The sequence below is a fragment of the Streptopelia decaocto genome, assembly GCF_964273445.1.
Source record: "Streptopelia decaocto genome assembly, chromosome: 11".
NCBI classification, from domain to species: Eukaryota; Metazoa; Chordata; class Aves; order Columbiformes; family Columbidae; genus Streptopelia; species Streptopelia decaocto.
The window spans coordinates 786,736-799,645 of record NC_138666.1 but is presented as its reverse complement, the minus strand read 5'-3'; the positions used below and the strand labels follow the sequence as shown (position 1 = coordinate 799,645).

The window sequence follows — 12,910 nt, the reverse complement described above, 5'->3', positions numbered from 1 at the left end:
GCTGCCGTTTATACAAAAAACGTCTAGAACACACTTGCTGCCCATCATCAGATGGAATGATTAAGCAAATTATCCTCAGGCCCAGATCCTCAGCAGCATTAAACCGTCTTCAGTGGGGCTCCAGAGAGCGGGAGGATCTGCTAAGTCTGTTGCAAATGACAAAATCAAACATACTAGAAATTTGTACAGTTTATGAGCTTAGCTAAAATCAATGGTGTATTAAAGCCTGGCATCATCTTAGCAGTAGCTGTTTATTTTCGAAAGCACCGTTTTACTTTGCTGTGTTGGGAAAGAGTATTCACGTGTGTCTCTAACAGGTGAAATGAAGTGCAGCAGATCATGCATTTGTTTGTCAGCAGGACCTCTGCTGGTTGTCATTGCCCTTAAAAAAAATAAGCTTTAGAAGGAAAATGTTTGACAAATCTGGACGTTAGTATGTGGGTTCTGAGGTTTCTTGCTGGTTGTTTGCAGTAGTGCTTTAGAATTAAAGCAGGTGAGCTGCTGGGTGGTGTTACCCAGGGGCTTCCTTGACGCTCCTGCGATTCAAGCCCGAGCTGCACTAGTGGGGTAGTTCCTGTCAGTAGCAATTTATAGTGTGGATAGAGGTGCTGCTGCTGCTTGCTTTTCACCTTGGGTAAGCTTTAGCTACCTTATGGTATATTCTGAGGTATGGATGTTTAATATCAGGTCCATTTGACTGTCTGTTGCAAAGCAGAATAATCCTTCGTGTATTGAAATGATTGCAAAAGTTCTGTACAGCTCTGGCTTGTTGCTGCACAGGTTGATGTTATTGACAGCGTCCAGTGGAAGCAAAAGAAAAGGTACTGAAGTGGGGTAATGCGTAAATTTTGTTTAAAAATAATCTCAACAACTAGGAAGAAGGAACATGAGGAGCTCTAAGTAAAGCCCGATGGCTCCAGAGGGGAATGAACCCTCACCTGCAGCCTGTGTGGATGGGGCTCAGGAATTGCAGTGAGGTGACAAAGTCATTGCTTCACTCTTTTTTGGGAACAACGCCCTGTTTGCTGTAGTTAAGTTGCTGTGGAAAAGGTCTATTTGTTAGCAGTACTTCCTATCTTCAAAAAATGCTGGTTTTCTCCATGTGTACACAGCCAGCACTGGGACTCCATGTGTGTCTGTTCTCACGCGTGCAGAGCAGCACAGGACTGAGATTTGAGATGCACTGAGGTTGGTAACTAATTGTGTCCCCCCGGGTTTGACTGAGGGCAAAGCAGCACGTTAGTTCCCGTGCCCTCCGGGCTTTTACGATGGTCGATTCTGTGCAGTGCTGAGGTATTTGTGCAAGGCAGACGGCGCCCCGAGGCGCTGCGGGCGCCGCCTCCGGCCGGAACCGAGGGGATGACTCACAGTAGAATTCTGAACATACTGAACCAGAAGGGAGTTTTATTTTGATGTTTTTATTAGATGAAGCCTTCTGTTAAAGTCGTAAAATCTTTTGTAAAGCAGGTGCAGAAATACCCACTGCGTTTTTTACTTATCAGTGCTATTATGTTCCAGGTAAATCAGCTTGCTATCTATGGAAATGAAAGCAAAACAAGCTGTTATTTTGATTTTAGGCTGTTCTAGATTAGGCTTTTGTCACTGCTACAATTTACACGTCATAAGCACAGTTTGTGCCAGAACGAGAGAGCGAGAATTGTAACATCCTGCGTCTTCTCTTGTGCTGACCCCATAAAACCCAGTGAAGAACTCCAGGATCTCCTGTAAGTTTGCATTTCCATCTTCAGTGACGTCCTCGGAGCCGAGACGGACGCTGATGCACTTCCATAAGCCTCTTGTTACTCACAGACTGCGATTATTGATCCAGTATTTTCTTGGCATTTAAGTGGATTTAATTCTCACAGGCTGAACTCTGACCGCAGGCATCCCAGAGTCAAGCTGCGTTATTTTTGATTGCAACCCCCTTGTTTTTCCTGCGATGCTTCCACTCCCTGGCATATCGAACATTGTTTCCTAAATCAGTGCACTCTGTGCTGAATCAGTTTGCTTTTGGTAACAACCCCATCTATTGGACTCTGGCCGTGCTGCGTTTGCTGCCATTTGTGTCCTCTGAATAGAGCTCATGGAATTGTGTATTATCCTGTTTGTGGGTTTGTCCTCTTTCGAGGTGTAACCAGCTGCTGACGAATTATTTCTCAACAGCTTTCACTCTCTTATGCTCGAATCTATCAGGAAAAGATTATTATTTTCAAGATTCTTTCTGATGGCAGTAAAAAGCAGCAAATGCCTCTACAATGTGTTTTCAGGTTGCCAACTGCTCTGTATTTCGATTGCATTTTGCACCCGCATTGAAACAATCACGTTTAGCTCATCATTCTACTTGATGCGTACACATAGTTACTGATCTCTATTAAATTGGATACAGACCTAATCTCAGCTTGTCTGCTTAAAGTTTACTATTCAAACGCTCTTTGGGCTGAACCGCAAACCCTCCGTCGAAGGCCGCGTTGAGAACCTCGTCGAGGCAGCTCGCCATGACGAACGTCAGGTCCTGCCGCACGTTCAGCGCGATCTCCTCCAGGTCCTTCTCGTTCCTCCGCGGGATGATGATTCTCTTCAGGCCCGCTCGGTGCGCAGCCAGGACTTTGTCTTTGATTCCCCCGACCTAGTAAGGAGAAGAAATAGAGATTGAAAATCCGTGACGCTAATCTAATGCGCTAATTATTGTAAGAAATCACATCAGGAGTTAAATTTCAGTGAAAGGCTCTCCCTTCCCTGGTCATTTAGGAAAGCAATTAAGAATGCAGCAGTTTGAGCTCATTATGTGCTTAATGAGGGAAATATGTTAATATGCTACAGGTCTCTTTCTGTAACAGTTAATAAGAAGAAGGAAAAAATAAAAATTAATCTAGGAATGCAAGTACAAGAGTATCAATAATGGACAAGTCCGTCCTTTTCAGGATGGCTCTAACTGCTGAAATGCTGCACCCACATCAGAACAGACTCTTTCAAGATAAAGGCTGTATCAGGTTTACAAGGAAAAGAGTCTTAAGGATGCAATGTCACACAATAAATAACTGGAATTACACAACACAAAAGGCACGGAGCAGCAAACCTGTGCTGCAAACCTGCAGAGGGGGCTTTGTGCTACAAAAACACGTGTCGCTTCAGCCAGCGGCCCAAGGTGCAAAGGGGGGGGTTAAAGCAGTTTCTCTCTTAGGCACAGCTGGAGGTTCTTCCCCTTGAACTCTCTTCTAAGCCTGTGTACAGACCATCTGACAGCAGGAACCTGTACCTGCCCCTGGGAATGCAGTTACTAGTGCTACTGAGATTCTAGACAACACTCAGGAAGGTAAACACGGTTGAGCAGTTACAGGTGTCAAGTTTATCTGCTCACTGGTGCAATAAAGGCAATTTATTTACTTCTTGCACCAGGTGTATTCTTCACCTGGTCTGCCACCTCCGGAACTAAATACTGACTTGAGCTGGGTCCATCCCTTGGTATGAGATGGTAACTCCATGCCCTGCGCCAGGCCCCTCTGAGGCTGAAAACCAAAACTGGATCTGTTGGAAAAGCTTTATGGGAACACCAGCTGCACTACACAAGGAACAAAACTTAAGAAGAACCTAAAAAACACGTGTATTAAGAGTTACCCATCCGCAATTACTCTAAGAGCTTTAAGAAACAACTTTCAAAGAAACCGAGGATATTTCTGTAGTGATAGTTTGAGGAACTGCAACACGTATTTTGGCACCATCTTAAAGTGCCCATTTCCAGGCTTCCTTTTAAGCAGACACGATGCGCAGCCCCAGCCCGTCCCCAGCCCCGGCGCCCACGGTGCGTACGGGCAGAACCAGGCCCCGCAGCGTGATCTCCCCGGTCATGGCCACGTCCGAGCACACCAGCCGCCCGCTGAAGAGCGAGGCCAGGCACGTTGCTATGGTAACCCCCGCAGATGGCCCGTCCTTGGTGACGGCTCCAGCTGGGAAGTGCAGATGGATGTCGGTGTTGTCAAGGAGATCAAAACTTCCAGAAGCTTAAGGGGAAAAAAAAAAGAACGGTTTGAATGTGAAAAACCTAAACGCGTTTTGTCCCTGGTCTTTATTCGGAAAGCCCAGCAGAGAACTAAACCCGCTGGTTTTTAGCAGTCGGCTGAGAAAACACCGCAGACACTCTGCAAAAACAAACAGCAAACCGCTTCCCAGACAAAGGCACAACCTGTTAACCAACCTGCTCAGCATTTGCAGCTGCTGGGAAGCTCAGGGGAGGGATTAATGCAGAAACCAGCATTACTAATCTCGCAAACTATAAAAGTCAATTTTCAGAGAACATGCCACAAAATCAGCACTCCACAGCAACCCAGCAGTACCCATATTATACCCAAATTATAAAGTAAATCCCTAATTTGCATCTTTTCACCTTACTTAACCTGTCGATGTAACAGTGTAAACTGGAGGTAAACACACGGTTGATGCCAGCAGCATTTCATACACCAGTTCAATGTAGTTTCTTAACCTATCTAAACTTCCAGGAATAATGACAGATGCTGGACAGTTATTTGACTGCTCAGCAGATTATCAAACCATACAGCACACTCAGAACTCCTGGACGGGTCAAACAAAAGACCTAAAGCTTCTTGGCTGAAGTCCCATTGCACTGCAGCTGCCATACGGACCCCACCAATGCTCCAAATATTATAACTTAGACTACAACAATCTACTTAACAGAAATGACAACTTGGTTTTAGAGGAAAACTACAGATTGCATATATCGATGTGTGCATCACTGAAGGACAACTGGAAGCTTGGATGTACAAATGGGGAAGAGGCAGCAGGTGCCAGAGCCGAGGAGCACCGGAGCTGCCGCAGGGACGGACCCTTGGCCACCAGCTCCACAACTTGGCACGAATTGGGGGAAATATTGGGTTTTGTCTTCAAAATTGGGGGAAATATTGGGTTTTGTCTTCAGTGTAGCACCGACTGCCGGAAAACCCTCTGTTAAAGCAACACTTGATACGTCACCACAACAAGCACACGCGTGACTTCCACTGGTACTCGGCAACGTTACACGCTGCTGAATTACTGAAAAAGTCACGTTTTAGGACACCTAATTTCCGTGCAGTATTAACATGCACCCCTGCATACGAGGGCAAAGGCTGCGAACACTCACAGGGGCTGGCGCCGTTGGCCACGTACCGTTGGTGAGCTGGTAGCGCTTGGCGTTGCTGCGCAGCCAGCTGATGGCCAGGTGTGCCGACTCCTTCATGACGTCCCCGAGCTGGCCGGTGAGCGTGAGCTGCCCCTCGCCGTCCATGCGGCTGGCCTCCACAAACATGATCTCCCCGCCCAGCGGCGTCCAGGCCAGGCCTATGGCTACGCCGGGCTGGCTTAAGCGTTCAGACACCTGAGGGGAAACAACACAGTTTAGGAAACGGCCCCAGCAAAACCTTTGCAAAAACAACCTGATAGTTGCACCATTAAAACACAAAAGTGGAGCCCAAGTCTGATCTCGGCGCAGCAATAATTCTGCCTGATGTGTGAGCATTAATTGCAGAACAGCTGTAGGTGGCGATGGCCAACGTCTGGGTGCATCATCCTTGAAACCCTCCCCACCCCTCACAGTTCCATGAGGGCTCTTCAGAGGATTTCCAGTGTTCAGCCCGTGCTGCCCGGGTGCTCACTGACTGAATCCACCTGCCGAAGGTCAGTTTGCCGCGACTGTTCTGGTATGAAAAACCCAGCTCTGCTCCCCAGTGTCACCTAAAGCCCTTTGTAAGAACAGCTGCACCACCTGCGCTACCGTCAAACACACCAGTTCTGTTCACTGCAAACGCTGATAAATAACTGTGAATAATGAAAAGACGAGTCAGGCAGTGACCACAGAAGAAGACAAATACTCCTTGTTAAAATAAAGTGATAGGCCCGTTTTAAAATAAATTTGTCCCTTATTGAAATGCAGAATTGAAGTTAATTTGATTAATTCGTGAAAGGGATGAATTCTTCATTAAACTGTTTAGAGAATTTAGAGCAATGTTGCATTTCTTGGATGGAAAACAAGTCAAAGGAGCCTCACAACAGAAATGTACCAATTCCAATTCTGAAATCTGCATTTCTAGTTACATTAAAACTTCTCAAATTATTTTTGCCCCTTCTAAGCACATTTAAATTCCATTTGAAGTGGCAAATCCAGAGCAGCCGCCCGGGTTCCTCCTCCAGCATCAACTCATTCTGCGCTGCACAACGTGCCACAAGCTCAGTGCTTTGTTTCGCTTCCTCCCAAGAGGGGCAGAGCAGCCAACAACGGGGCTCTGCACGGCCCTGGCGGTGACTCGCTGCTCTGTGTTCTGGTCCCTTCTGAAGCACCACCAGAAATGCTGCTGCACAACCTGGACTTTGCAAGAGCAGAACAACACGGCAGAACAGAGACATGGCTCCCATGAGCCACTGGAGCAAGATCTCTGCCCGAACACGAGCGCTTCAGTACGAGCCTGAGCTCCATCCCATCACCGCACAGAGCCAAAATCCAAGCCACACGATTCTTAATGCTCCGTTTCTCGTTCCTGTTTCATGCAGCGAGTGACCCTGACCACTGGCCAAAAAGACTGTCCTGGTTTTGTTAAGAACAAGCTTCTCTTTTAGTGAATTAGCCTGTCACCTAAAGCTTCATATGAGCTGCATTTTCCTGGAGAACCAGATACGTGTTTTGGTAAACACAGCAATGGAATGAGAAGTTATTGATAAGCATGGATGGACATCTCGCCAGAGGGACAACGAGAAACAGGTGACCAAGAGACTGACCAACTGTGTATAACATCCCATTCACGTGATACTTCATATAAAAGTGGGAGATCACGAGGATCTCGTCCCTTTTGTCCCTTTTCCTTATGGCGACATTAGGAGAGGACCTTGCGAGTCGTCCCTGCGAACTGAGGCCAGTGACAGACTGAATCCAGCTCCGGTTGCTGCAGAGTCCAGGCCAGGACTTCGGGTGCCGGCTCTGTAGTTGCTGGGACTTTCCAGATTGGTTTTGTAAATTTTGTATTATTTTCTCTATTCTTATTAGCAGCATTAGTAAAACATTGTTAATGTTTCCAACTCTTCTCTCTGTCCTTCTTTCCCTCCCGATCGCCTGTGCTGAGTGGGAAGGGGGGAGAGGAGGTCAACAATACACCTGCCAGGGTTTGATTGTCACCCTGAAATCAAACCTCAACAAAGACACACTTTAAAGAAAATAAGCTAATTTACAAATACACAAATTCTGCATCTTGTAGCCGTAGACAACTCAGATCATGACAGGAACAACCTGCTCATGCAAGAGAATTGGTGAAGAAAAAAAAAAAGCATTTAAAGTCCTACAAAATGAAATTAAATGCACATGTTGCTTGTTCCAATTTCCCATTTTTTATCGTATGCTTTGTCACATACTCGACTGAACTACCAAGCGCCGCCACCTCTGGAGTTTGATGCCCGAGATGTGGAATGTGACCAGGATGGGGGTGTCTGGGTTTGGGGAGCTGTTCCCAGGCCCAGGCTCACCCTTCGCTCTCCCACCGCAGCCGGGAACCCGCGCGGCCGCTCGTCTCAGTTCTCCTGTGCCCCTCAGCTCCATCTTCCCAACAGCATCACGCATTTGTTCTTATTAACATAATTAACAGGAATGGCTCCTTCTTTTTCTAGCATTTAAGAAAATTGTACATAATAGAATGTTTCACTTCTATGTTATCAAAATACCTCATCTTATCAACCATTTTCATTTTTATTAAGTGTCTATATCCATTCCCTGTATTTCATTAGTTACAGTGACTTACTCTGATTAGCTCAGTAATTGCTTAGTAACTCAGGTTAACAAAACCAATTCATCCTGGTTACACTGCAATCAAACAACGCTGAAACATTCACCTTCGTGCCGCAGACCATCGTGTATTGTCATTGTTTCAATAAGGTTTGCTGGCTTGGGTTTTGGTTTCTCTTTTTTGGATGGGATGTTGGCAGACAGACACAACCCCCCCAACCTTACAATGCTCAGAGGAGTACGTGATATTACGTTAACCATCCATTATAATACGTTAACCATCCATTGTATTACATTAACTAACCACACCTGTGAAGTGTTACAGGGAGCTCCACAAGACTCACTCACTGCTGGCACCTCTGAATCGTTTCTTCTCACAAAACGTCAGAGGAATTTAAATGAGAAAAATATCCTTACTTATACCTTTATAACAACTTCCATTGAAAATGAGCATTAGAATCAGCTGATGAGATGAAGAGGCCACTGACCTACATGAACAGTCTTGGTTTTGGAAAATTTTTGTAGATGAGACCAACCCAGCCATGATTTACCTGTTATCTAAGTAGATGAACTTGTTTCAGATACATTTTACGTGTCTGAACAGTGCAAAATTAGTCTTAACATTTAGTGCAGTCGTTTATTTTAAAATATTTAAGGTTATTCCAAAATAAATGAGACATCACCCGCACGTCCCGAGCCCTGAGTCACTCGCTGCCCTCGAGCATCTTTATGTCCCTTCCACGGGCTCCCCCAAAACCTTCTTTCTGGTTCACTCTTCGATTCATTGCCCGGCAAAATGCTGCAGGCAAAGTACATGAGAGCAGCTTCCCCTGAAGGGAGGAGAATCTCCCCGAAACTTCACCAGAAGACTGACAGTCCTTATATCAAAACGCCTCATCTAAACCTGTGCTTTCTACAGGTTGTGGTTCTAAAAGATAACCTAATTTGTTCCTTAATCGGAATTGTGTACGTCCCACAAAATAGAGCATTTATTGTATAGCATCTGCACTTTCCTACAACAGGCAATTTCGCTGTCGCTCCAGTCTCACCCGCATCCTGAGCACACAGAGTAACTGTGATGGGCTTTCCTGGGGTGCCAACAACACCTGGGTAACTGAGCAGAATGGAGGGAAGAGAGAAAGAGGGGGAAAAGGGGGAAAAAAAGAGGGGAAGAAGAGGGGGGAAAGAAGAAGAAGAGGGGGGAAAGAAGAAGAAGAGGGGGGAAAGAAGAAGAAGAGGGGGGAAAGAAGAAGAAGGGGGGGAAAGGAGAAGAAGGGGGGGGAAAGAAGAAGAAGGGGGGGGAAAGAAGAAGAAGGGGGGGGAAAGAAGAAGAAGGGGGGGGAAGAAGAAGAAGGGGGGGGAAGAAGAAGAAGGGGGGGGAAGAAGAAGAAGGGGGGGGAAGAAGAAGAAGGGGGGGGAAGAAGAAGAAGGGGGGGGAAGAAGAAGAAGGGGGGGGAAGAAGAAGAAGGGGGGGGGAAGAAGAAGAAGGGGGGGGAAAGAAGAAGAAGGGGGGGGAAGAAGAAGGGGGGGGAAAGAAGAAGAAGGGGGGGGGAAGAAGAAGAAGGGGGGGGAAGAAGAAGAAGGGGGGGGGAAGAAGAAGAAGGGGGGGGGAAGAAGAAGAAGGGGGGGGGAAGAAGAAGAAGGGGGGGAAAGAAGAAGAAGGGGGGGAAAGAAGAAGAAGGGGGGAAAGAAGAAGGAGGGGGGAAAGAAGAAGGAGGGGGGGAAAGAAGAAGGAGGGGGGGAAAGAAGAAGGAGGGGGGGAAAGAAGAAGAAGGGGGGAAAGAAGAAGAAGGGGGGGAAAGAAGAAGAAGGGGGGGGAAGAAGAAGAAGGGGGGAAAGAAGAAGGAGGGGGGGAAAGAAGAAGAAGGGGGGAAAGAAGAAGGAGGGGAGGGAAAGAAGAAGAAAGAAGGGGGGGGAAGAAGAAGGAAGAAGGGGGGGGGAAAGAAGAAGGAAGAAGGGGGGGGAAAGAAGAAGGGGAAAAGAGGGGGAGAAGAGAAATAGATTATAAACACTCTGGCTCTGTTATAAACCCTTCCCCCCAAAGCACGCTGTGCTGAAACATTTCATGAAATCTTTTACATTTCAAATGACTGTCAAGATTATTCTTCCAAAGCCTCACTGTGTGATTTATTCCACCATTTGTTCTGTAGGGTGACACGCAAGATTACTTATTTGTGATAAATGACTGAATCCCGCGAAGCCGAGCGTCCCGTCAGGCCCTCTGCTGGGAGACCCTGCAGAGCTCGCACCCGCGAGGCGCTGCGGAGGGGAAGGTGAATCCCTTGTTCCGAAGCATTCCCCGAAGGACAGCGGGTCAGTTCAGTCCTGCCGTGTCTGCAGTTCTGTTTGCTCGGCCTCATCCAGGCACTGACACGGCGGCTGCCTCTTCATCTTGATTTCAACTAACTATAAATGGCAAAATGCAGGTGAGGGGTGAAGCTTGAGATACAGAGACACACTGTGGGCTCCAGAACCACAAAACCCAGCAGTGGCCAACTTGAAATGCCCGTCATTCAAACAGGAGCGACATTTGAAACAATCTTGAGAAATCACTTGAGAAAATTCAAAGGAATAACAGGTTAGCTGGGAAAATCCATCAAAAGGGGAGTTATGGGCCATCTGAGCAGCGTACACTGAAAAACTCATGAAGTGCCTGCTGCAAAATATTCACTCATTAATAAATACAGCAAATAGTACATGAAAATAAATCCCGAGCTGCTCAGGAATTGATGCTGTGTGGATTTGTATCCACTTCTATTCATGCACCACTTCATTTGCCTGCTAAATATGGAACATTTTAGAAGTCTTTGATGCACAGGCCCAAGTCTTCAGTCACCCTTATTTCACTTATTCAGGCCAGCAGATCCATGAAATGCTTATATGCACATTCATGGCAACTGTTCATGCAAAGAAGAAAACAACTTGGTATATGACTACTTGGAATTAAGAACCGCACTTTGATCACGTTACTCGCACTACGTACTCCTGCAGAAAAACCCACAAACCAGCAGCAATTCTTTGCCAACACAGCCACACCACCTCGTGTACAACAATAATCAAAGTGCAGGTGTCCGGGCAGAACATCTCGGGACAGTCACATATTAGCACATTTCTTGGCCCACAGTTGAATTTTTAGAAAGTTCCTATTTATTGGAATGAATTCTGCTCTTGACTGGGAACTGGGAGTGCAGCTGCAACAACCAGAACTTTTGGACAAATTCACAAACTTCAACTTACTCTTTTAGCTCCTTTATGAAACCAATAAACACAGTTTGTAGAAATCCAAGTGCTGGCTTTAATATGAAGTTCCATTTTCTACAATGGCTTAATGTGCACCTGCAATTCGAGCACTAGAGAGCCAGATGAACCTGCAGGACTTTACCTGCAAAGACCAGTGTCTGCAGTACAGAACACACTTCAACATGAAAATTCAGATAGAATGTTATTTCTCTACAAAAAGCCCGCAGGCCAGTCTTCAGTCATTGTTTCTAAAAGTCAGGTAGTGAGGAAAAGATAGAAAAAAAGCCTAGTAAAAATTCCCATAGGACTATTACAAATCGAGTCATTCCAAACCAAGCTCAAGTATTAATATATCCACACTACCTTCTCAATTACAGTGGCCTTAAACTGCCTTGCGTGATGTTTTTATTGGGCATCTGAGGGAGGAAGAGCAAGAACAATAAAATCATTTGCTTACAATGCTTACAATAAAATCACCTGCCTAACGAGCGATCTCTTCTAATTTCTGAAAGTAAAAAGAAGTAAATGAGAGCACAAGTGAGCCATGTGAGAAGCGTCGGCCGAGAGAGCTGCACGGTGTCCTACCAGCATCCTCTCCCACAGCCCGCAGCGCTGACTCTGATCGACCTCCTTCCTTGTTTCTGTCTCTTCATTAAGAATCACTTCCTTGAGAACATCTCCATATCCAAACCCCTCCGTTCAGGGCTCATTCCTTAGCAACCGTTTTCTCCTCATCCCCTTTCTCACCCTCCATCTCCTCTCACCTATAGGAAGGAGTTAGTGCCATAGGAAACTTCTTAGAAGTTTGAACTTTATCTCTTAAAAGTTTTCCCTTCATTTCTATTTCCTCAAGAACTTACTGGTTTACTGATCCCTTTTCCAGGTTAAAGACAGAAAAAATCAGTGTCCCATCAGCAGTGCTGGTTACACACACCCTCACACGCACCCTTTACCTGGATGTGAAGTGAAGCAGAGTAACGGCAATTAAAATGGGGAACAGAGCATCCCGAACTCACAAGCTCACGGACCGAAACGCAGAACGAAGTCTAGAACGCCTCAGTGAGGAGCAGCGCTGGGCCAGGATATGCCCGAGTTGCCCGACGGATCGTATGACGTTTTAATAGCCAAGAGTCCCGTTAATCTGAACAATGAGCTGGTTTGACATGACAAAGATGCTGGTTTAGGGAGATGTGGGATGGTCAAGGGATGGGATTCCACCAAACATCCCCAAACAAACGCAAAGGTGTTTTAAACTGAACCCCCCCCACACACACACTCTTGAGCACTGCTGCAGGCATCTCTGCTAACAGGCATCCCATCGGCTCATTTATGTACCCTGAACTGAATTAGAGTAGAACTTCTTTAGGTGAAAAAACACTTGGAACACAAAGCAGCACAGTTCGGTTGCTAATACATTTTTTAAAAATATGGTATAAACTCAGTCAATAGCAATAAAATGGACAAGTGGTCAAATGAGACAGAAAGAGCAGGCGAGCAGAAAGAAATGAGGATGTTACCTCCATTTCATACATGGGCGGCCCCAGGATATCTTTTAAGGCGTGGAAATCAATTAAAATGGGCATCTCGGGCGGCAGAGCCAGGTCGGCTGCGTCACCGATGGATTCTGGTTTTGCATCTTCCGCAATGTGCTCTTTGCAATCTAGGAGAAGAAAGTCTCATCAAACTAAACAGAATATAGCATCAAATTTAACTATTAAGACTAAACACGTTCTAACTGCCCAGCAAAGATCCTAAATCCAGAGCACTGCCAGAGACACAACTCAAATGCACTTTAAACGAGGTCAAACAGCAAAACATTAAGTTCACTTAGGACTTTGCACTTTTTATCAGATTTACGTGCAAAACCAGCATTTGTGGGAGATGCTCGTGTTTAATGTCACGTAATATAGAATATGG

The 12,910-nt window shown here is 46.0% G+C and overlaps 1 protein-coding gene across 1 annotated transcript in view; it reads right to left on the bottom strand.

The window, feature by feature from the left end:
• Positions 1–1,399: 1,399 nt before the first annotated feature.
• Positions 1,400–12,910, bottom strand: part of LONP2 (lon peptidase 2, peroxisomal) — a 38,255-nt gene continuing 26,744 nt past the window's right edge. The window contains exons 12-15 of the mRNA XM_082062841.1: positions 12,511–12,653; positions 5,158–5,365; positions 3,808–3,998; positions 1,400–2,626 (exon numbers count right to left, since the gene is read on the bottom strand). Coding sequence (XP_081918967.1) covers positions 2,408–2,626; positions 3,808–3,998; positions 5,158–5,365; positions 12,511–12,653 — 761 coding nt within the window. The 3' untranslated portion in view covers positions 1,400–2,407. The remainder of the gene's footprint in view (positions 2,627–3,807; positions 3,999–5,157; positions 5,366–12,510; positions 12,654–12,910) is intronic.